The sequence below is a fragment of the Somniosus microcephalus genome, unplaced genomic scaffold (genome assembly GCF_052327205.1).
Source record: "Somniosus microcephalus isolate GS21.2 unplaced genomic scaffold, FLI_Smic_1.0 unresolved_chr1, whole genome shotgun sequence".
Taxonomy (NCBI): domain Eukaryota; kingdom Metazoa; phylum Chordata; class Chondrichthyes; order Squaliformes; family Somniosidae; genus Somniosus; species Somniosus microcephalus.
In genome coordinates, this window is record NW_028225179.1 from 44,522,934 (window position 1) to 44,543,227 (window position 20,294).

Sequence of the window (20,294 nt, forward strand, 5' to 3'; positions counted from 1 at the left end):
TGTGTCTGGAGTCGGTGGGACTGAGGCAGACGGTGTGTCTGGAGTCGGTGGGACTGAGGTAGACGGTGTGTCTGGAGTCGGTGGGACTGAGGTAGACGGTGTGTCTGGAGTCGGTGGGACTGAGGTAGACGGTGTGTCTGGAGTCGGTGGGACTGAGGTAGACGGTGTGTCTGGAGTCGGTGGGACTGAGGTAGACGGTGTGTCTGGAGTCGGTGGGACTGAGGTAGACGGTGTGTCTGGAGTCGGTGGGACTGAGGTAGACGGTGTTTCTGGAGTCGGTGGGACTGAGGCAGACGGTGTGTCTGGAGTCGGACTGAGGTAGACAGTGTGTCTGGAGTCGGTGGGACTGAGGTAGACGGTGTGTCTGGAGTCGGTGGGACTGAGGTAGACGGTGTCTGGAGTCGGTGGGACTGAGGCAGACGGTGTGTCTGGAGTCGGTGGGACTGAGGTAGACGGTGTGTCTGGAGTCGGGACTGAGGTAGACGGTGTGTCTGGAGTCGGTGGGACTGAGGTAGACGGTGTGTCGAGTCGGACTGAGGTAGACGGTGTGTCTGGAGTCGGTGGGACTGAGGTAGACGGTGTGTCTGGAGTCGGTGGGACTGAGGTAGACGGTGTGTCGAGTCGGTGGGACTGAGGTAGACGGTGTGTCTGGAGTCGGTGGGACTGAGGTAGACGGTGCGTCTGGAGTCGGTGGGACTGAGGTAGACGGTGTGTCTGGAGTCGGTGGGACTGAGGTAGACGGTGCGTCTGGAGTCGGTGGGACTGAGGTAGACGGTGTGTCTGGAGTCGGTGGGACTGAGGCAGACGGTGTGTCTGGAGTCGGTGGGACTGAGATGGACGGTGTGTCTGGAGTCGGACTGAGGCAGACGGTGTGTCTGGAGTCGGTGGGACTGAGGTAGACGGTGTGTCTGGAGTCGGTGGGACTGAGGTAGACGGTGTGTCTGGAGTCGGTGGGACTGAGGTAGACGGTGAGTCTGGAGTCGGTGGGACTGAGGTAGACGGTGTGTCTGGAGTCGGTGGGACTGAGGTAGACGATGTGTCTGGAGTCGGTGGGACTGAGGTAGACGGTGTGTCTGGAGTCGGTGGGACTGAGGTAGACGGTGTGTCTGGAGTTGGACTGAGGTAGACGGTGTGTCGGGAGTTGGTGGGACTGAGGTAGACGGTGTGTCTGGAGTCGGTGGGACTGAGGTAGACGGTGTGTCTGGAGTCGGTGGGACTGAGGTAGACGGTGTGTCGAGTCGGACTGAGGTAGACGGTGTGTCTGGAGTCGGTGGGACTGAGGTAGACGGTGTGTCGAGTCGGTGGGACTGAGGTAGACGGTGTGTCTGGAGTCGGTGGGACTGAGGTAGACGGTGCGTCTGGAGTTGGTGGGACTGAGGTAGACGGTGTGTCTGGAGTCAGTGGGACTGAGGAAGACGGTGTGTCTGGAGTCGGTGGGACTGAGGTAGACGGTGAGTCTGGAGTCGGTGGGACTGAGGTAGACGGTGTGTCTGGAGTCGGTGGGACTGAGGTAGACGGTGTGTCTGGAGTCGGTGGGACTGAGGTAGACGGTGTGTCTGGAGTCGGTGGGACTGAGGTAGACGGTGTGTCGGGAGTTGGTGGGACTGAGGTAGACGGTGTGTCTGGAGTCGGTGGGACTGAGGTAGACGGTGTGTCTGGAGTCAGACTGAGGGAGACGGTGTGTCTGGAGTCGGTGGGACTGAGGCAGACGGTGTGTCTGGAGTCGGTGGGACTGAGGTAGACGGTGTGTCTGGAGTCAGACTGAGGGAGACGGTGTGTCTGGAGTCGGTGGGACTGAGGTAGACGGTGTGTCTGGAGTCGGTGGGACTGAGGTAGACGGTGTGTCTGGAGTCGGTGGGACTGAGGTAGACGGTGTGTCTGGAGTCAGACTGAGGTAGACGGTGTGTCTGGAGTCAGACTGAGGGAGACGGTGTGTCTGGAGTCGGTGGGACTGAGGTAGACGGTGTGTCTGGAGTCGGTGGGACTGAGGTAGACGGTGTGTCTGGTGTCGGTGGGACTGAGGTAGACGGTGTGTCTGGAGTCGGTGGGACTGAGGTAGACGGTGTGTCTGGAGTCGGTGGGACTGAGGTAGACGGTGTGTCTGGAGTCGGTGGGACTGAGGTAGACGGTGTGTCTGGAGTCGGTGGGACTGAGGTAGACGGTGTGTCTGGAGTCGGTGGGACTGAGGTAGACGGTGTGTCTGGAGTCGGTGGGACTGAGGTAGACGGTGTGTCTGGAGTCGGTGGGACTGAGGTAGACGGTGTGTCTGGAGTCGGTGGGACTGAGGTAGACGGTGTGTCTGGAGTCGGTGGGACTGAGGTAGACGGTGTGTCTCGAGTCGGTGGGACTGAGGTAGACGGTGTGTCTGGAGTCGGTGGGACTGAGGTAGACGTTGTGTCTGGAGTCGGTGGGACTGAGGTAGACGGTGTGTCTGGAGTCGGTGGGACTGAGGCAGACGGTGTGTCTGGAGTCGGTGGGACTGAGGTAGACAGTGTGTCTGGAGTCGGACTGAGGTAGACAGTGTGTCTGGAGTCGGTGGGACTGAGGTAGACGGTGTGTCTGGAGTCGGTGGGACTGAGGTAGACGGTGTGTCTGGAGTCGGTGGGACTGAGGTAGACGGTGTGTCTGGAGTCGGGACTGAGGGAGACGGTGTGTCTGGAGTCGGTGGGACTGAGGTAGACGGTGTGTCTCGAGTCGGTGGGACTGAGGCAGACGGTGTGTCTGGAGTCGGTGGGACTGAGGTAGACGGTGTGTCTGGAGTCGGTGGGACTGAGGTAGACGGTGTGTCTGGAGTCGGTGGGACTGAGGTAGACGGTGTGTCTGGAGTCGGTGGGACTGAGGTAGACGGTGCGTCTGGAGTCGGTGGGACTGAGGCAGACGGTGCGTCTGGAGTCGGACTGAGGTAGACGGTGTGTCTGGAGTCGGTGGGACTGAGGTAGACGGTGTGTCTGGAGTCGGTGGGACTGAGGTAGACGGTGTGTCTGGAGTCGGTGGGACTGAGGTAGACGGTGTGTCTGGAGTCGGTGGGACTGAGGCAGACGGTGTGTCTGGAGTCGGTGGGACTGAGGTAGACGGTGTGTCTGGAGTCGGTGGGACTGAGGTAGACGGTGTGTCTGGAGTCGGTGGGACTGAGGTAGACGGTGTGTCTGGAGTCGGTGGGACTGAGGCAGACAGTGTGTCTGGAGTCGGTGGGACTGAGGCAGACGGTGTGTCGAGTCGGTGGGACTGAGGTAGACGGTGTGTCTGGAGTCGGTGGGACTGAGGCAGACGGTGGGACTGAGGTAGACGGTGTGTCTGGAGTCGGTGGGACTGAGGTAGACGGTGTGTCTGGAGTCGGACTGAGGTAGACGGTGTGTCTGGAGTCGGTGGGACTGAGGCAGACGGTGTGTCTGGAGTCGGTGGGACTGAGGTAGACGGTGTGTCTGGAGTCGGTGGGACTGAGGCAGACGGTGTGTCTGGAGTCGGTGGGACTGAGGTAGACGGTGTGTCTGGAGTCGGTGGGACTGAGGTAGACGGTGTGTCTGGAGTCGGTGGGACTGAGGTAGACGGTGTGTCTGGAGTCGGTGGGACTGAGGCAGACGGTGTGTCTGGAGTCGGTGGGACTGAGGTCGACGTCGTGTCTGGAGTCGGTGGGACTGAGGCAGACGGTGTGTCTGGAGTCGGTGGGACTGAGGTAGACGGTGTGTCTGGAGTCGGTGGGACTGAGGTAGACGGTGTGTCTGGAGTCGGTGGGACTGAGGCAGACGGTGTGTCTGGAGTCGGTGGGACTGAGGTAGACGGTGTGTCTGGAGTCGGTGGGACTGAGGTAGACGGTGTGTCTGGAGTCGGTGGGACTGAGGTAGACGGTGTGTCTGGAGTCGGTGGGACTGAGGTAGACGGTGTGTCTGGAGTCGGTGGGACTGAGGTAGACGGTGTGTCTGGAGTCGGTGGGACTGAGGTAGACGGTGCGTCTGGAGTCGGTGGGACTGAGGCAGACGGTGCGTCTGCAGTCGGACTGAGGTAGACGGTGTGTCTGGAGTCGGTGGGACTGAGGTAGACGGTGTGTCTGGAGTCGGTGGGACTGAGGTAGACGGTGTGTCTGGAGTCGGTGGGACTGAGGTAGACGGTGTGTCTGGAGTCGGTGGGACTGAGGTAGACGGTGCGTCTGGAGTCGGTGGGACTGAGGTAGACGGTGTCTGGAGTCGGTGGGACTGAGGTAGACGGTGTGTCTGGCGTCTGTGGGACTGAGGTAGACGGTGTCTGGAGTCGGTGGGACTGAGGTAGACGGTGTGTCTGGAGTCGGTGGGACTGAGGTAGACGGTGTGTCTGGAGTCGGTGGGACTGAGGTAGACGGTGTGTCTGGAGTCGGTGGGACAGGTAGACGGTGAGTCTGGAGTCGGTGGGACTGAGGTAGACGGTGTGTCTGGAGTCGGTGGGACTGAGGTAGACGGTGTGTCTGGAGTCGGTGGGACTGAGGTAGACGGTGCGTCTGGAGTCGGTGGGACTGAGGTAGACGGTGCGTCTGGAGTCGGTGGGACTGAGGTAGACGGTGCGTCTGGAGTCGGTGGGACTGAGGTAGACGGTGTGTCTGGAGTCGGACTGAGGTAGACGGTGTCTGGAGTCGGTGGGACTGAGGTAGACGGTGTGTCTGGAGTCGGTGGGACTGAGGTAGACGGTGTGTCTGGAGTCGGTGGGACTGAGGTAGACGGTGTGTCTGGTGTCGGTGGGACTGAGGTAGACGGTGTGTCTGGAGTCGGTGGGACTGAGGTAGACGGTGTGTCTGGAGTCGGTGGGACTGAGGTAGACGGTGTGTCGAGTCGGACTGAGGTAGACGGTGTGTCTGGAGTCGGTGGGACTGAGGTAGACGGTGTGTCTGGAGTCGGTGGGACTGAGGTAGACGGTGCGTCTGGAGTCGGTGGGACTGAGGTAGACGGTGCGTCTGGAGTCGGTGGGACTGAGGTAGACGGTGCGTCTGGAGTCGGTGGGACTGAGGTAGACGGTGCGTCTGGAGTCGGTGGGACTGAGGTAGACGGTGTGTCTGGAGTCGGTGGGACTGAGGTAGACGGTGTGTCTGGAGTCAGTGGGACTGAGGTAGACGGTGTGTCTGGAGTCGGTGGGACTGAGGTAGACGGTGTGTCTGGTGTCGGTGGGACTGAGGCAGACGGTGTGTCTGGAGTCGGTGGGACTGAGGTAGACGGTGTGTCTGGTGTCGGTGGGACTGAGGTAGACGGTGTGTCTGGAGTCGGTGGGACTGAGGTAGACGGTGTGTCTGGAGTCGGTGGGACTGAGGTAGACGGTGTGTCTGGAGTCGGTGGGACTGAGGTAGACGGTGTGTCTGGAGTCGGTGGGACTGAGGTAGACGGTGTGTCTGGAGTCGGGACTGAGGTAGACGGTGTGTCTGGAGTCGGTGGGACTGAGGTAGACAGTGTGTCTGGCATCTGTGGGACTGAGGTAGACGGTGTGTCTGGAGTCGGTGGGACTGAGGTAGACAGTGCGTCTGGCATCTGGGACTGAGGTAGACGGTGTGTCTGGCATCTGTGGGACTGAGGTAGACGGTGTGTCTGGAGTCGGTGGGACTGAGGTAGACGGTGTGTCTCGAGTCGGTGGGACTGAGGTAGACGGTGTGTCTGGAGTCAGACTGAGGTAGACGGTGTGCCTGGAGTCGGTGGGACTGAGGTAGACGGTGTGTCTGGAGTCGGTGGGACTGAGGTAGACGGTGTGTCTGGAGTCGGTGGGACTGAGGCAGACGGTGTGTCTGGAGTCGGTGGGACTGAGGTAGACGGTGTGTCTGGAGTTGGACTGAGGTAGACGGTGAGTCTGGAGTCGGTGGGACTGAGGTAGACGGTGTCTCGAGTCGGTGGGACTGAGGCAGACGGTGTGTCTGGAGTCGGTGGGACTGAGGTAGACGGTGTGTCTGGAGTCGGTGGGACTGAGGTAGACGGTGTGTCTGGAGTCGGTGGGACTGAGGCAGACGGTGTGTCTGGAGTCGGTGGGACTGAGGCAGACGGTGTGTCTGGAGTCGGTGGGACTGAGGTAGACGGTGTGTCTGGAGTCGGACTGAGGTAGACGGTGTGTCTGGAGTCGGTGGGACTGAGGTAGACGGTGTGTCTGGAGTCGGTGGGACTGAGGTAGACGGTGTGTCTGGAGTCGGTGGGACTGAGGTAGACGGTGTGTCTGGAGTCGGTGGGACTGAGGTAGACGGTGTGTCTGGAGTCGGTGGGACTGAGGTAGACGGTGTGTCTGGAGTCGGTGGGACTGAGGTAGACGGTGTGTCTGGAGTTGGTGGGACTGAGGCAGACGGTGTGTCTGGAGTCGGTGGGACTGAGGCAGACGGTGTGTCTGGAGTCGGTGGGACTGAGGTAGACGGTGTGTCTGGAGTCGGACTGAGGTAGACGGTGTCTGGAGTCGGTGGGACTGAGGTAGACGGTGTGTCTGGAGTCGGTGGGACTGAGGTAGACGGTGTGTCTGGAGTCGGTGGGACTGAGGTAGACGGTGTGTCTGGTGTCGGTGGGACTGAGGTAGACGGTGTGTCTGGAGTCGGTGGGACTGAGGTAGACGGTGTGTCTGGAGTCGGTGGGACTGAGGTAGACGGTGTGTCTGGAGTCGGTGGGACTGAGGTAGACGGTGCGTCTGGAGTCGGTGGGACTGAGGTAGACGGTGTGTCTGGAGTCGGTGGGACTGAGGTAGACGGTGTGTCTGGAGTCGGGACTGAGGTAGACGGTGTGTCTGGAGTCGGTGGGACTGAGGTAGACGGTGTGTCTGGAGTCGGTGGGACTGAGGCAGACGGTGTGTCTGGAGTCGGTGGGACTGAGGTAGACGGTGTGTCTGGAGTCGGTGGGACTGAGGTAGACGGTGTGTCTGGAGTCGGTGGGACTGAGGCAGACGGTGTGTCGAGTCGGTGGGACTGAGGTAGACGGTGTGTCTGGAGTCGGTGGGACTGAGGTAGACGGTGTGTCTGGAGTCGGTGGGACTGAGGTAGACGGTGTGTCTGGAGTCGGTGGGACTGAGGCAGACGGTGTGTCGAGTCGGTGGGACTGAGGTAGACGGTGTGTCTGGAGTCGGTGGGACTGAGGTAGACGGTGTGTCTGGAGTCGGTGGGACTGAGGTAGACGTCGTGTCTGGAGTCGGTGGGACTGAGGTAGACGGTGCGTCTGGAGTCGGTGGGACTGAGGTAGACGGTGTGTCTGGAGTCGGTGGGACTGAGGTAGACGGTGTGTCTGGAGTCGGTGGGACTGAGGTAGACGGTGTGTCTGGAGTCGGGACTGAGGTAGACGGTGTGTCTGGAGTCGGTGGGACTGAGGTAGACAGTGTGTCTGGAGTCGGTGGGACTGAGGTAGTCGGTGTGTCTGGAGTCGGTGGGACTGAGGTAGACGGTGTGTCTGGAGTCGGTGGGACTGAGGCAGACGGTGTGTCTGGAGTCGGTGGGACTGAGGTAGACGGTGTGTCTGGAGTCGGTGGGACTGAGGTAGACGGTGTGTCTGGAGTCGGTGGGACTGAGGCAGACGGTGTGTCTGGAGTCGGTGGGACTGAGGTAGACGGTGTGTCTGGAGTCGGTGGGACTGAGGTAGACGGTGTGTCTGGAGTCGGTGGGACTGAGGTAGACGGTGTGTCTGGAGTCGGTGGGACTGAGGTAGACGGTGTGTCTGGAGTCGGTGGGACTGAGGTAGACGGTGTGTCTGGAGTCGGTGGGACTGAGCTAGACGGTGCGTCTGGAGTCGGTGGGACTGAGGCAGACGGTGTGTCTGGAGTCGGTGGGACTGAGGTAGACGGTGTGTCTGGAGTCGGTGGGACTGAGGTAGACGGTGTGTCTGGAGTCGGTGGGACTGAGGCAGACGGTGTGTCTGGAGTCGGTGGGACTGAGGTAGACGGTGTGTCTGGAGTCGGTGGGACTGAGGTAGACGGTGTGTCTGGAGTCGGTGGGACTGAGGCAGACGGTGTGTCTGGAGTCGGACTGAGGTAGACGGTGTCTCGAGTCGGTGGGACTGAGGTAGACGGTGTGTCTGGAGTCGGTGGGACTGAGGTAGACGGTGTGTCTGGAGTCGGTGGGACTGAGGTAGACGGTGTGTCTGGAGTCGGTGGGACTGAGGTAGACGGTGCGTCTGGAGTCGGTGGGACTGAGGTAGACGGTGTGTCTGGAGTCGGTGGGACTGAGGTAGACGGTGTGTCTCGAGTCGGTGGGACTGAGGTAGACGGTGCGTCTGGAGTCGGTGGGACTGAGGTAGACGGTGCGTCTGGAGTCGGTGGGACTGAGGTAGACGGTGTGTCTGGAGTCGGTGGGACTGAGGCAGACGGTGTGTCTCGAGTCGGTGGGACTGAGGTAGACGGTGCGTCTGGAGTCGGTGGGACTGAGGCAGACGGTGTGTCTGGAGTCGGTGGGACTGAGGTAGACGGTGTGTCTGGAGTCGGTGGGACTGAGGTAGACGGTGTGTCTGGAGTCGGTATGACTGAGGTAGACGGTGTGTCTGGAGTCGGTGGGACTGAGGTAGACGGTGTGTCTGGAGTCGGTGGGACTGAGGTAGACGGTGTGTCTGGAGTCGGTGGGACTGAGGCAGACGGTGTGTCTGGAGTCGGTGGGACTGAGGTAGACGGTGTGTCTGGAGTCGGTGGGACTGAGGTAGACGGTGTGTCTGGAGTCGGTGGGACTGAGGCAGACGGTGTGTCTGGAGTCGGTGGGACTGAGGTAGACGGTGCGTCTGGAGTCGGTGGGACTGAGGTAGACGGTGTGTCTGGAGTCGGTGGGACTGAGGCAGACGGTGTGTCTGGAGTCGGTGGGACTGAGGTAGACGGTGTGTCTGGAGTCAGTGGGACTGAGGCAGACGGTGTGTCTGGAGTCGGTGGGACTGAGGTAGACGGTGAGTCTGGAGTCGGTGGGACTGAGGTAGACGGTGTGTCTGGAGTCGGTGGGACTGAGGTAGACAGTGTGTCTGGAGTCGGTGGGACTGAGGTCGACGGTGTGTCTGGAGTCAGACTGAGGGAGACGGTGTGTCTGGAGTCGGTGGGACTGAGGTAGACGGTGAGTCTGGAGTCGGTGGGACTGAGGTAGACGGTGTGTCTGGAGTCGGTGGGACTGAGGTAGACGGTGTGTCTGGAGTCGGTGGGACTGAGGTAGACGGTGTGTCTGGAGTCGGTGGGACTGAGGTAGACGGTGTGTCTGGAGTCGGTGGGACTGAGGGAGACGGTGTGTCTGGAGTCGGTGGGACTGAGGCAGACGGTGTGTCTGGAGTCGGTGGGACTGAGGTAGACGGTGTGTCTGGAGTCGGTGGGACTGAGGTAGACGGTGTGTCTGGAGTCGGTGGGACTGAGGCAGACGGTGTGTCTGGAGTCGGTGGGACTGAGGTAGACGGTGTGTCTGGAGTCGGTGGGACTGAGGTAGACGGTGTGTCTGGAGTCGGTGGGACTGAGGTAGACGGTGTGTCTGGAGTCGGTGGGACTGAGGTAGACGGTGTGTCTGGAGTCGGTGGGACTGAGGCAGACGGTGTGTCTGGAGTCGGTGGGACTGAGGTAGACGGTGTGTCTGGAGTCGGTGGGACTGAGGTAGACGGTGTGTCTGGAGTCGGTGGGACTGAGGTAGACGGTGTGTCTGGAGTCAGACTGAGGTAGACGGTGTGTCTGGAGTCGGTGGGACTGAGGTAGACGGTGTGTCTGGAGTCGGTGGGACTGAGGTAGACGGTGTGTCTGGAGTCGGTGGGACTGAGGTAGACGGTGTGTCTGGAGTCGGTGGGACTGAGGTAGACGGTGTGTCTGGAGTCGGTGGGACTGAGGTAGACGGTGTGTCTGGAGTCGGTGGGACTGAGGTAGACGGTGTGTCTGGAGTCGGTGGGACTGAGGTAGACGGTGTGTCTGGAGTCGGTGGGACTGAGGTAGACGGTGTGTCGAGTCGGTGGGACTGAGGTAGACGGTGTGTCTGGAGTCGGGACTGAAGTAGACGGTGTGTCTGGAGTCAGACGGAGGTAGACGGTGCCTGGAGTTGGTGGGACTGAGGTAGACGGTGTGTCTGGAGTCGGTGGGACTGAGGTAGACGGTGTGTCTGGAGTCGGTGGGACTGAGGCAGACGGTGTGTCTGGAGTCGGTGGGACTGAGGTAGACGGTGTGTCTGGAGTCAGACTGAGGTAGACGGTGTGTCTGGAGTCGGTGGGACTGAGGTAGACGGTGTGTCTGGAGTCGGTGGGACTGAGGTAGACGGTGTGTCTGGAGTCAGACTGAGGTAGACGGTGTGTCTGGAGTCGGTGGGACTGAGGTAGACGGTGTGTCTGGAGTCGGTGGGACTGAGGTAGACGGTGTGTCTGGAGTCGGTGGGACTGAGGTAGACGGTGTGTCTGGAGTCGGTGGGACTGAGGCAGACGGTGTGTCTGGAGTCGGTGGGACTGAGGTAGACGGTGTGTCTGGAGTCGGTGGGACTGAGGTAGACGGTGTGTCTGGAGTCGGTGGGACTGAGGTAGACGGTGTGTCTGGAGTCGGTGGGACTGAGGTAGACGGTGTGTCTGGTGTCGGTGGGACTGAGGTAGACGGTGTGTCTGGAGTCGGTGGGACTGAGGTAGACGGTGTGTCTGGAGTCAGTGGGACTGAGGTAGACGGTGTGTCTGGAGTCGGTGGGACTGAGGTAGACGGTGTGTCTGGAGTCGGTGGGACTGAGGTAGACGGTGTGTCTGGAGTCGGTGGGACTGAGGTAGACGGTGTGTCTGGAGTCGGTGGGACTGAGGTAGACGGTGTGTCTGGAGTCGGTGGGACTGAGGTAGACGGTGTGTCTGGAGTCGGTGGGACTGAGGTAGACGGTGTGTCTGGAGTCGGTGGGACTGAGGTAGACGGTGTGTCTGGAGTCGGTGGGACTGAGGCGGACGGTGTGTCTGGAGTCGGGACTGAGGTAGACGGTGTGTCTGGAGTCGGTGGGACTGAGGTAGACGGTGTGTCTGGAGTCGGTGGGACTGAGGCAGACGGTGTGTCTGGAGTCGGTGGGACTGAGGTAGACGGTGTGTCTGGAGTCGGTGGGACTGAGGTCGACGGTGTGTCTGGAGTCAGACTGAGGTAGACGGTGTGTCTCGAGTCGGTGGGACTGAGGTAGACGGTGTGTCTGGAGTCGGTGGGACTGAGGTCGACGTCGTGTCTGGAGTCGGACTGAGGTAGACGGTGCGTCTGGAGTCGGTGGGACTGAGGTCGACGGCGTGTCTAGAGTCGGTGGGACTGAGGTAGACGGTGTCTGGAGTCGGTGGGACTGAGGTAGACGGTGTGTCTGGAGTCGGTGGGACTGAGGTAGACGGTGTGTCTGGAGTCGGTGGGACTGAGGTAGACGGTGTGTCTGGAGTCGGTGGGACTGAGGCAGACGGTGTGTCTGGAGTCGGTGGGACTGAGGTAGACGGTGTGTCTGGAGTCGGTGGGACTGAGGTAGACGGTGTGTCTCGAGTCGGTGGGACTGAGGTAGACGGTGTGTCTGGAGTCAGACTGAGGTAGACGGTGTGTCTGGAGTCGGTGGGACTGAGGTAGACGGTGTGTCGAGTCGGTGGGACTGAGGTAGACGGTGCGTCTGGAGTCGGTGGGACTGAGGTAGACGGTGTGTCTGGAGTCGGTGGGACTGAGGTAGACAGTGTGTCTGGCGTCGGTGGGACTGAGGTAGACGGTGTGTCTGGAGTCGGTGGGACTGAGGTAGACGGTGTGTCTGGCGTCGGTGGGACTGAGGTAGACAGTGTGTCTGGCGTCGGTGGGACTGAGGTAGACAGTGTGTCTGGCGTCGGTGGGACTGAGGTAGACGGTGTGTCTGGAGTCGGTGGGACTGAGGTAGACGGTGTGTCTGGAGTCGGTGGGACTGAGGTAGACGGTGTGTCTGGATTGGGTGACATGTACATACTGTGCATTGCTTTAAATCCTTTTGCCCTGCCCCCCCGATCCCGCCTCCAGGGGGGTTGTGGCGGCTCTATCTTCCACAGGTAGCCGTCTGGGCGGTCCTGCTGTGTATCCGAGCCTACGACAACTACCGGCGACTCAAGCCAGTCACCAAGGAGGTGCTGACGAGCGAGCCCTACACGGTGAAGGCGGTGCGGAGGCTGATTGACGGCTGTGCCTTCCGCATTTATGGGCACTGGGTGAAGAAAGGCCAGCACCAGAACCGGGCGGCCCTGTTTGAGAACTCGCCCAAGGCCATGATGCTGGAGATGTTCAACCTGGAAGAAAAGGGCGAGGAGAATGTCTCGCCGATTGATAGTCCGTGAAGGTTGGTCAGCGTCGCTCAGCAACATCTTCCCTGCCTTGGGAGTGTTTGACTGGACAGTGTAGAGGGAGCTTTACTCTGTATCTAACCCGTGCTGTACTTGCTCTGGGAGTGTTTGACGGGACAGTGTAGAGGGAGCTTTACTCTGTATCTAACCCGTGCTGTACCTGCCCTGGGAGTGTTTGACTGGACAGTGTTGAGGGAGCTTTACTCTGTATCTAACCCGTGCTGTACTTGCCCTGGGAGTGTTTGACGGGACAGTGTAGAGGGAGCTTTACTCTGTATCTAACCCGTGCTGTACCTGCCCTGGGAGTGTTTGATGGGACAGTGTAGAGGGATCGTTACTCTGTATCTAACCCGTGCTGTACTTGCACTGGGAAACCGCATCATGAGCAGCGAATACAGTGTACTAAATTGAAATAAGTACAAGTAAATCGCTGTTTCACCTGGAAGGAGTGTTTGGGGCCCTGGATGGTGGGAAGAGAGGTGGGTAAAAGGGCAGGTATTGCATCTCCTACACTGGCACGGGAAGGTGCCATGGGGAGGGATTGTCAGTGGTGATTGAGGAGTGGACACGGAGGGAATGGTCCCTTCGGAATGCTGAAAGGGGAGGGATAGGAAAGATGTGTTTGATGGTGGGATCACGCTGGAGGTGGCAGAGGATGATCCGTTGAATGTGGAGGCTGGTGGGATGAAAGATGAGGACAAGGAGAAACCCTAGCAGAACATCTGGGAGGGGGAGGGTGAACAGCCAGTTGTTGTGGTACAAATAGGTACCAACGATATAGGTAAAAACTGGGATGAGGTCCTAAAAGCTGAATATAGGGAGTTAGGAGGTAAATTAAAAAATAGGACCTCAAAGGTAGTAATCTCAGGATTGCTACCAGTGCCACGTGCTAGTCAGAGTAGAAATAGAAGGATATTTCAGATGAATACGTGGCTAGAGGGATGGGGCAAGGGGGAGGGATTCAAATTCCTGGGACATTGGAACCGGTTCTGGGGGAGGTGGGACCAGTTAAAACCGGACGGTTTGCACCTGGGCAGGGCTGGAACCGATGTCCTAGGGGGAGTGTTTGCTAGTGCTGTGGGGGGAGGGTTTAAACTAAAATGGCAGGGGGTTGGGAACCTGAGCAGGGAGACAGAGGAAAGGGAAACAAGGATAAAAGCAAAAGATAGGAAGGAGAAAAACAAAAGTGGCAGTCAGAGAAATCAAACGTGGCCACAGTAAATAATAATTCTAATAGGTCTAAGAGCGTTAAAAAAACAAGCCTGAAGACTTTGTGTCTTAATGCGAGGAGCATTCATAATAAGGTGGATGAATTGGCTGCGCAAATAGAGGTAAACGAATATGATTTGGTTGGGATTACGGAAACGTGGCTCAAGGATGGCCAAGGCTGGGAACTCAACATCCAGGGGTATTCGATATTCAGGAAAGATAGGCAAAAAGGAAAGGGAGGTGGGGTAGCATTACTGGTTAAAGAAGGAATTAACACAGTTGTAAGGAAGGACATTAGCTCTAATGATGTGGAATCTGTATGGGTAGAATTGAGAAATACCAAAGGGCAGAAAACGTTAGTGGGAGTGGTATATAGACCTCCAAACAGTAAGGCGGAGGTTGGGGGTGGCATTAAAAGGGAAATTAGAGAAGCATGCAATAAGGGCACAGCAGTCATCATGGGTGACTTTAATCTACATATAGATTGGGCTAACCAAATTAGTAACAATATTGTGGAGGAGGAATTCCTGGAGTGTTTACGGGATGGTTTCCTGGACCAATATGTCGAGGAACCAACCAGAGATCAGGCCATCTTAGACTGGGTATTATGTAACGAGAAAGGATTAATTAGCAATCTTCTACGAGGCCCCTTGGGTCGGAGCGATCATAATATGATCGAATTCTTCATTAAGATGGAGAATGAAGTCGTTGACTCAGAGACTAGGGTCCTAAATTTAAATAAAGGAAACTACGATGGTCTGAGGCGCGAGTTGGGTAGGATTGATTGGGGAATGTCACTCAAAGGGTTGACGGTGGATAGGCAATGGCAAACATTCAAAGACCGCATGGATGAGTTACAGAATTTGTTCATCCCAGTTTGGCATAAAAATGAAACAAAAAAGGTGACTCAACCGTGGCTAACAAGGGAAATTAGGGATAGCATAAGATCCAAGGAGAGGACATATAAATTGGCCAGAAAAAGCAGTAAACCTGAGGATTGGGACCAGTTTAGGATTCAACAAAGGAGGACAAAGGGATTAATTAAGAAGGGGAAAATAGAATATGAGAGTAAGCTTGCGGGGAACATAAAAACTGACTGTAAAAGCTTTTATAGATATGTGAAGAGAAAAAGATTGGTGAAGTCAAGCGTAGGTCCCTTGTAGTCAGAAGCAGGGGAATTTATAATGGGGAACAAAGAAATGGCAGACCAACTAAATACATATTTTGGTTCTGTCTTCACAAAGGAGGACACAAATAACCTCCCAGAGATGCCGGGGAACATAGGGTCTGATGAAAGGGTGGAACTGAAAGAAATCAGTATTTGTAGGGAAATGGTGTTAGGGAAATTGATGGGACTGAAGGCCGATAAATCCCCAGGGCCTGATAATCTACATCCTAGGGTACTTAAGGAAGTGGCCCTAGAAATAGTAGATGCATTGCTGATCATCTTCCAACATTCGATGGAATCTGGAACAGTACCCATGGATTGGAGGGTAGCTAATGTTACCCCACTATTCAAAAAGGGTGGTAGAGAGAAAATGGGGAATTACAGACCAGTAAGCCTGACATCAGTAGTGGGGAAAATGCTAGAGTCCATTATAAAAGATGTAATAGCAGAGCACTTGGAAAACAGTGACAGGATTGGACAAAGTCAACATGGATTCACAAAAGGTAAATCATGCTTGACTAATCTACTGGAATTTTTTGAGGATGTAACTGGTAAAATAGATAAGGGAGAACCAGTGGATGTGGTGTATCTGGACTTTCAGAAGGCCTTCGATAAGGTCCTGCATAAGAGATTAGCGTGTAAAGTTAAGGCACGTGGGATTGGGGGCAAGGTATTGACTTGGATAGAGAACTGGTTAGCAGACAGAAAACAAAGAGTTGGAATAAACAGGTCTTTTTCCGAATGGCGGGCAGTGACTAGTTGGGTACCGCAGGGATCGGTCCTTGGACCCCAGCTATTCACAATATATATATATAAATGATCTGGACAAGGGAACTAGATGTAATATCTCCAAATTTGCAGACGACACAAAGCTGGGTGGGCGTGTGTGCTGTGAGGAGGATGTCGAGAAACTCCAGGATGATTTGGACATGTTGGGGTGATTGGGCAGAAACATGGCAGATGCAATATAACGTGGATAAATGTGAGGTTATCCACTTTGGTGGCAAAAACAGGAAGGCAGATTATTATCTGAATGGCAATAGATTGGGAGAAGGGGAAGTGCAACGAGACCTGGGTGTCCTTGTGCACAAGTCGCTGAAGGTAAGCATGCAGGTGCAGCAGGCGGTTAAGAAGGCAAATGGTATGTTGGCCTTCATAGCGAGAGGGTTTGAGTACAGGAACAAGGATGTCTTGCTGCAGTTGTACAGGGCCTTGGTGAGACCACACCTTGAGTATTGTGTGCAGTTTTGGTCACCTTATCTGAGGAAGGATGTTCTTGCCATGGAAGGAATTCAGTGAAGATTCACCAGGCTGATACCTGGGATGGCAGGAATGACGTATGAGGAGAGATTGGGTTGATTGGACTTGTACTCGCTGGAGTTGTCATTGAAACTTATAAAATTCTGACAGGACTGAACAGACTAGATGCAGGAAGGATGTTCCCGATGGCGGGGGAGTCCAGAACCAGGGGTCACAGTCTAAGGATAAGGGGTAAGCCAGTTAGGACAGAAATGAGGAGGAATTTCTTCACCCAGAGAGTGGTGAACCTGTGGAACTCTCTACCACAGAAGGCGGTGGAGGCCAGTTCATTAAATATATTCAAGAAGGAGTTGGATATATTTCTTAAGGCTAAAGGGATCCAGGGGTATGGGGAGGAAGCAGGGACAGGGTACTGAATTTGGATGATCAGCCATGATCACATTGAATGGCGGAGCAGGCTCGGGGGGCCGAATGGCCTACTCCTGCTCCTATCTTCTATGTTTACTGTGGTTCTGGGAGGGAGGGGAAGGGGTGAGAGGAGAAGTGGGGAAATGGAACAGACACGGTCGAGGGCCATGTCAACCACGGTAGGGGGGTATCCTCGGTTGAGGAAAAAGGCAGACATATCGGAAGCACTTGTATGGAAGGTGGCATCGTCGGAACAGATGCGACAGAGACGGAAAAACTGGAAGAATGGAACATCTAACCCGTGCTGTAGCTGCCATTGGAAGTGTTTGATGGGACACTGTAGAGGGAGCTTTACTCTCTATCTAACCCGTGCTGTACCTGCCCTGGGAGTGTTTGATGGGACAGTGTAGAGGGAGCTTTACTCTCTATCTAACCCGTGCTGTACCTGCCCTGGGAGTGTTTGATGGGACAGTGTAGAGGGAGCTTTACTCTGTATCTAACCCGTGCTGTACCTGCCCTGGGAGTGTTTGATGGGACAGTGTAGAGGGAGCTTTACTCTGTATCTAACCCGTGCTGTACCTGCCCTGGGAGTGTTTGATGGGACAGTGTAGAGGGAGCTTTACTCTGTATCTAACCCGTGCTGTACCTGCGCTGGGAGTGTTTGATGGGACAGTGTAGAGGGAGCTTTACTCTCTATCTAACCCGTGCTGTACCTGCCCTGGGAGTGTTTGATGGGACAGTGTAGAGGGAGCTTTACTCTGTATCTAACCCGTGCTGTACCTGCGCTGGGAGTGTTTGATGGGACAGTGTAGAGGGAGCTTTACTCTGTATCTAACCCGTGCTGTACCTGCCCTGGGAGTGGTTGACGGGACAGTGTAGAGGGAGCTTTACTCTCTATCTAATCCGTGCTGTACCTGCCCTGGGAGTGTTTGATGGGACAGTGTTCTGTTATGATTTTCCACCCCCTTACTTCGAGACCGGGCAAGGGGGGGTCTATTCCTGATGTGAAGGCGCCGTTCTCTCTCCTGACTCGCTCATTGTATGTTTGCCCCACAGGTTCCTTACCAAGAGTCCGTCATCTCCCTCCGCCACTCGATGAGACAGCGCCAAGGAGCGGGAGAGTATCACATCTGAGCGGATCGGGGGGAGTTGCCTGCCCGCCACGCCCCATTAACGCTCAAGTGATCTGGTTGGGGGGTGGCAGCAGGGGAGGAGAGGGAACATTCGCACCGACTCCAGGGCACGGGCATCTATCCCGAAGCGCTCTGCGGTAGAGTGACCCCCTACAAGGCCTGTGATGTTCGGTGATGCCCTTGACTCTGGCTGCGTTTTCAGCCGAGGGCTTGCCCTCTCTGTTTCCTCGTGCTGTCTGGGGCCGGGAGATCTCTCCATTCCCACCCCGCCCTTTCTTCCCTCCTCACCATTCTCATCTCCAAGCCTAGTGTTGAATCAGCCTGGCCCTCCCCCGTTTACCTACCTACCTCGCTGCCTCCCTCTCATTTCCTCCATCATCTTAAACACCTTGGTCAGTTCACCTCTTAATCTTCTTTACTCAAGGGAACACAAGCCTAGACTGTGCAACTTGTCCTCATAATTTAGCCCCCGGTATCATTCCGGTGAATCCTGCTCCAAGACCAATATATGTCCGAGATCCGCTCTTTCAATCCGCGCCAACCTCGTGTGTGTGTGTGTGTGAGATTCAGTGGACCATGAGGGACCTGTGGCCATGAGGGGCGCGTGTCACTTGAAGGACCTACGGCAGAGCGTCAGACCCTGTGGGAATGGTATTATTCCCCCACTCCTCCCCCAGACCCATCGGAATGGTGTTCTCTCCCCCTCAGACCTGGGTTTTAACGTCTTGCGTTTAATGTCTCGGTGATGCACAGAGCCCCCTCCCTGTGTCTGTAATGTCGGCGTCGAGCCATGTTCTAACCTCCATTAAAGTGTATTCCAGGCCCTGGAGCGTCTGCACTGTGTCTTCTTTTCAGTCACCCCTTCTTCCCGAGTCAGCGCGGTTATTTGACTGTAGGGGGCATCACAGCTCAGCCCAGCCCAATCCTGCCTTCCCCAGATTCACGCAACGCTTCCCAGCGGAGTCACTGGGCAGGAGGCAAGGAGCAGGGAGCAGGGGCCTTGGCAGGTTTTACCTGCTCCCTGAACCCAGAGACCCGAAATGTCAGCTGCAGACTCGGCGTAGGCCGGGGATGAGCCTGGGCCTTTCCTGCTCTGTGGGGGGGCTCAGTACCGGCTAACTCAGCACAGGCTGAGGGTGGGGAAAGAAGGAGCAACAAAGAATTTGCTGAATGATTTATTTGACGAAACGTTGCCCCCACGTAGCGGGTGGTGGGGAAGGAGTGGCGCGTCGGCTCATTTCTTCTTGCCTTTGGGCGACCTCTGACCCCCCATGAGGGCCACCGGGGTCGGCTTCTCCAGGGCCAACAAGCTTGACGTTGAGCTGCTGCTCGCCTGCCCGGATCCGGCTCTCGATCGACGTCTTCAGCTCCGACACCTGCTCCGCCAGCTGGGCCTCGATGTACTGCCGCAGGTCGGCGCCAGGTGCCACAGCGAGGTCACCTGCAACTGTAAGGGGCCGGAACACAAAGGTCAGCGAGCAGACACTTGGGGGAGGGGACGGCAGATTATACACTCTGCTCCCCGTCCAACGCACGCACGCACCCCCTCCCCACCCGCCCTGAAAGCTCGGGGGACATTCGACTGTGGAGTGCATCGCGGCCGGATCCTGACGCTCAGGCAATGTCTCCTTTCCAGGCAGGATGGTCACTGGACTGATTCTTCTCACCCATCCTCACAGTCACCCTCCCCCCCCCCCCCCTCCTCATTCTCACTCTCCCCCCTCCTCATTCTCACTCTCTCCCCCCCCTCCTCATTCACACTCTCCCCCCCCCTCCTCATTCACACTCTCCCCCCCCTCCTCATTCTCACTCTCTCCCCCCTCCTCATTCTCACTCTCTCCCCCCCTCCTCACTCTCACTCTCTCCCCCCCCTCCTCATTCACACTCTCCCCCCCCTCCTCATTCTCACTCTCCCCCCCTCCTCATTCTCACTCTCCCCCCCTCCTCATTCTCACTCTCTCCCCCCCTCCTCATTCACACTCTCCCCCCCCCCTCCTCATTCACACTCTCCCCCCCCTCCTCATTCACACTCTCCCCCCCCTCCTCATTCTCACTCTCCCCCCCTCCTCATTCTCACTCTCTCCCCCCTCCTCATTCTCACTCTCCCCCCCTCCTCATTCACACTCTCCCCCCCTCCTCATTCACACTCTCCCCCCCCCTCCTCATTCTCACTCTCCCCCCCCCCTCCTCATTCTCACTCTCCCCCCTCCTCATTCTCACTCTCCCCCCCCTCCTCATTCACACTCTCCCCCCCCTCCTCATTCTCACTCTCCCCCCCTCCTCATTCTCACTCTCTCCCCCCTCCTCATTCTCACTCTCCCCCCCTCCTCATTCACACTCTCCCTCCCTCCTCATTCACACTCTCCCCCCCCTCCTCATTCTCACTCTCCCCCCCCTCCTCATTCTCACTCTCCCCCCCTCCTCATTCACACTCTCCCCCCCTCCTCATTCACACTCTCCCCCCCTCCTCATTCACACTCTCCCCCCCCTCCTCATTCACACTCTCCCCCCCCTCCTCATTCACACTCTCCCCCCCCCTCCTCATTCTCACTCTCCCCCCCCTCCTCATTCTCACTCTCTCCCCCCCTCCTCATTCTCACTCTCTCCCCCCTCCTCATTCTCACTCTCTCCCCCCTCCTCATTCTCACTCGCTCCCCCCTCCTCATTCTCACTCGCTCCCCCCTCCTCATTCTCACTCGCTCCCCCCTCCTCATTCTCACTCTCTCCCCCTCCTCATTCTCACTCTCCTCCCTCCTCATTCTCACTCTCCTCCCTCATTCTCACTCTCCCCCCTCCTCATTCTCACTCTCCCCCCTCCTCATTCTCACTCTCCCCCCTCCTCATTCTCACTCTCCCCCCCCTCCTCATTCTCACTTCCCCCCCCCTCCTCATTCTCACTCTCCCCCCCTCCTCATTCTCACTCTCTCCCCC

The 20,294-nt window shown here is 57.2% G+C and overlaps 3 protein-coding genes across 3 annotated transcripts in view; 1 reads left to right on the forward strand and 2 right to left on the reverse strand.

The window, feature by feature from the left end:
• The window catches only part of LOC147094882 (phosphorylase b kinase gamma catalytic chain, skeletal muscle/heart isoform-like), a 34,995-nt gene extending 16,803 nt beyond the window's left edge, over positions 1 to 18,192 (forward strand). Inside the window, exons 6-7 of the mRNA XM_085974504.1 lie at positions 11,898 to 12,181; positions 17,287 to 18,192. Coding sequence (XP_085830630.1) covers positions 11,898 to 12,179 — 282 coding nt within the window. The 3' untranslated portion in view covers positions 12,180 to 12,181; positions 17,287 to 18,192. The remainder of the gene's footprint in view (positions 1 to 11,897; positions 12,182 to 17,286) is intronic.
• The window catches only part of LOC147094881 (E3 ubiquitin-protein ligase BRE1B-like), a 143,344-nt gene that overhangs the window by 35,826 nt on the left and 87,224 nt on the right, over positions 1 to 20,294 (reverse strand). The gene's annotated exons all lie outside the window — the stretch shown is intronic.
• cfap119 (cilia and flagella associated protein 119) overlaps positions 18,595 to 20,294 on the reverse strand; it is a 43,060-nt gene continuing 41,360 nt past the window's right edge. Inside the window, exon 7 of the mRNA XM_085974157.1 lies at positions 18,595 to 18,810. Coding sequence (XP_085830283.1) covers positions 18,727 to 18,810 — 84 coding nt within the window. The 3' untranslated portion in view covers positions 18,595 to 18,726. The remainder of the gene's footprint in view (positions 18,811 to 20,294) is intronic.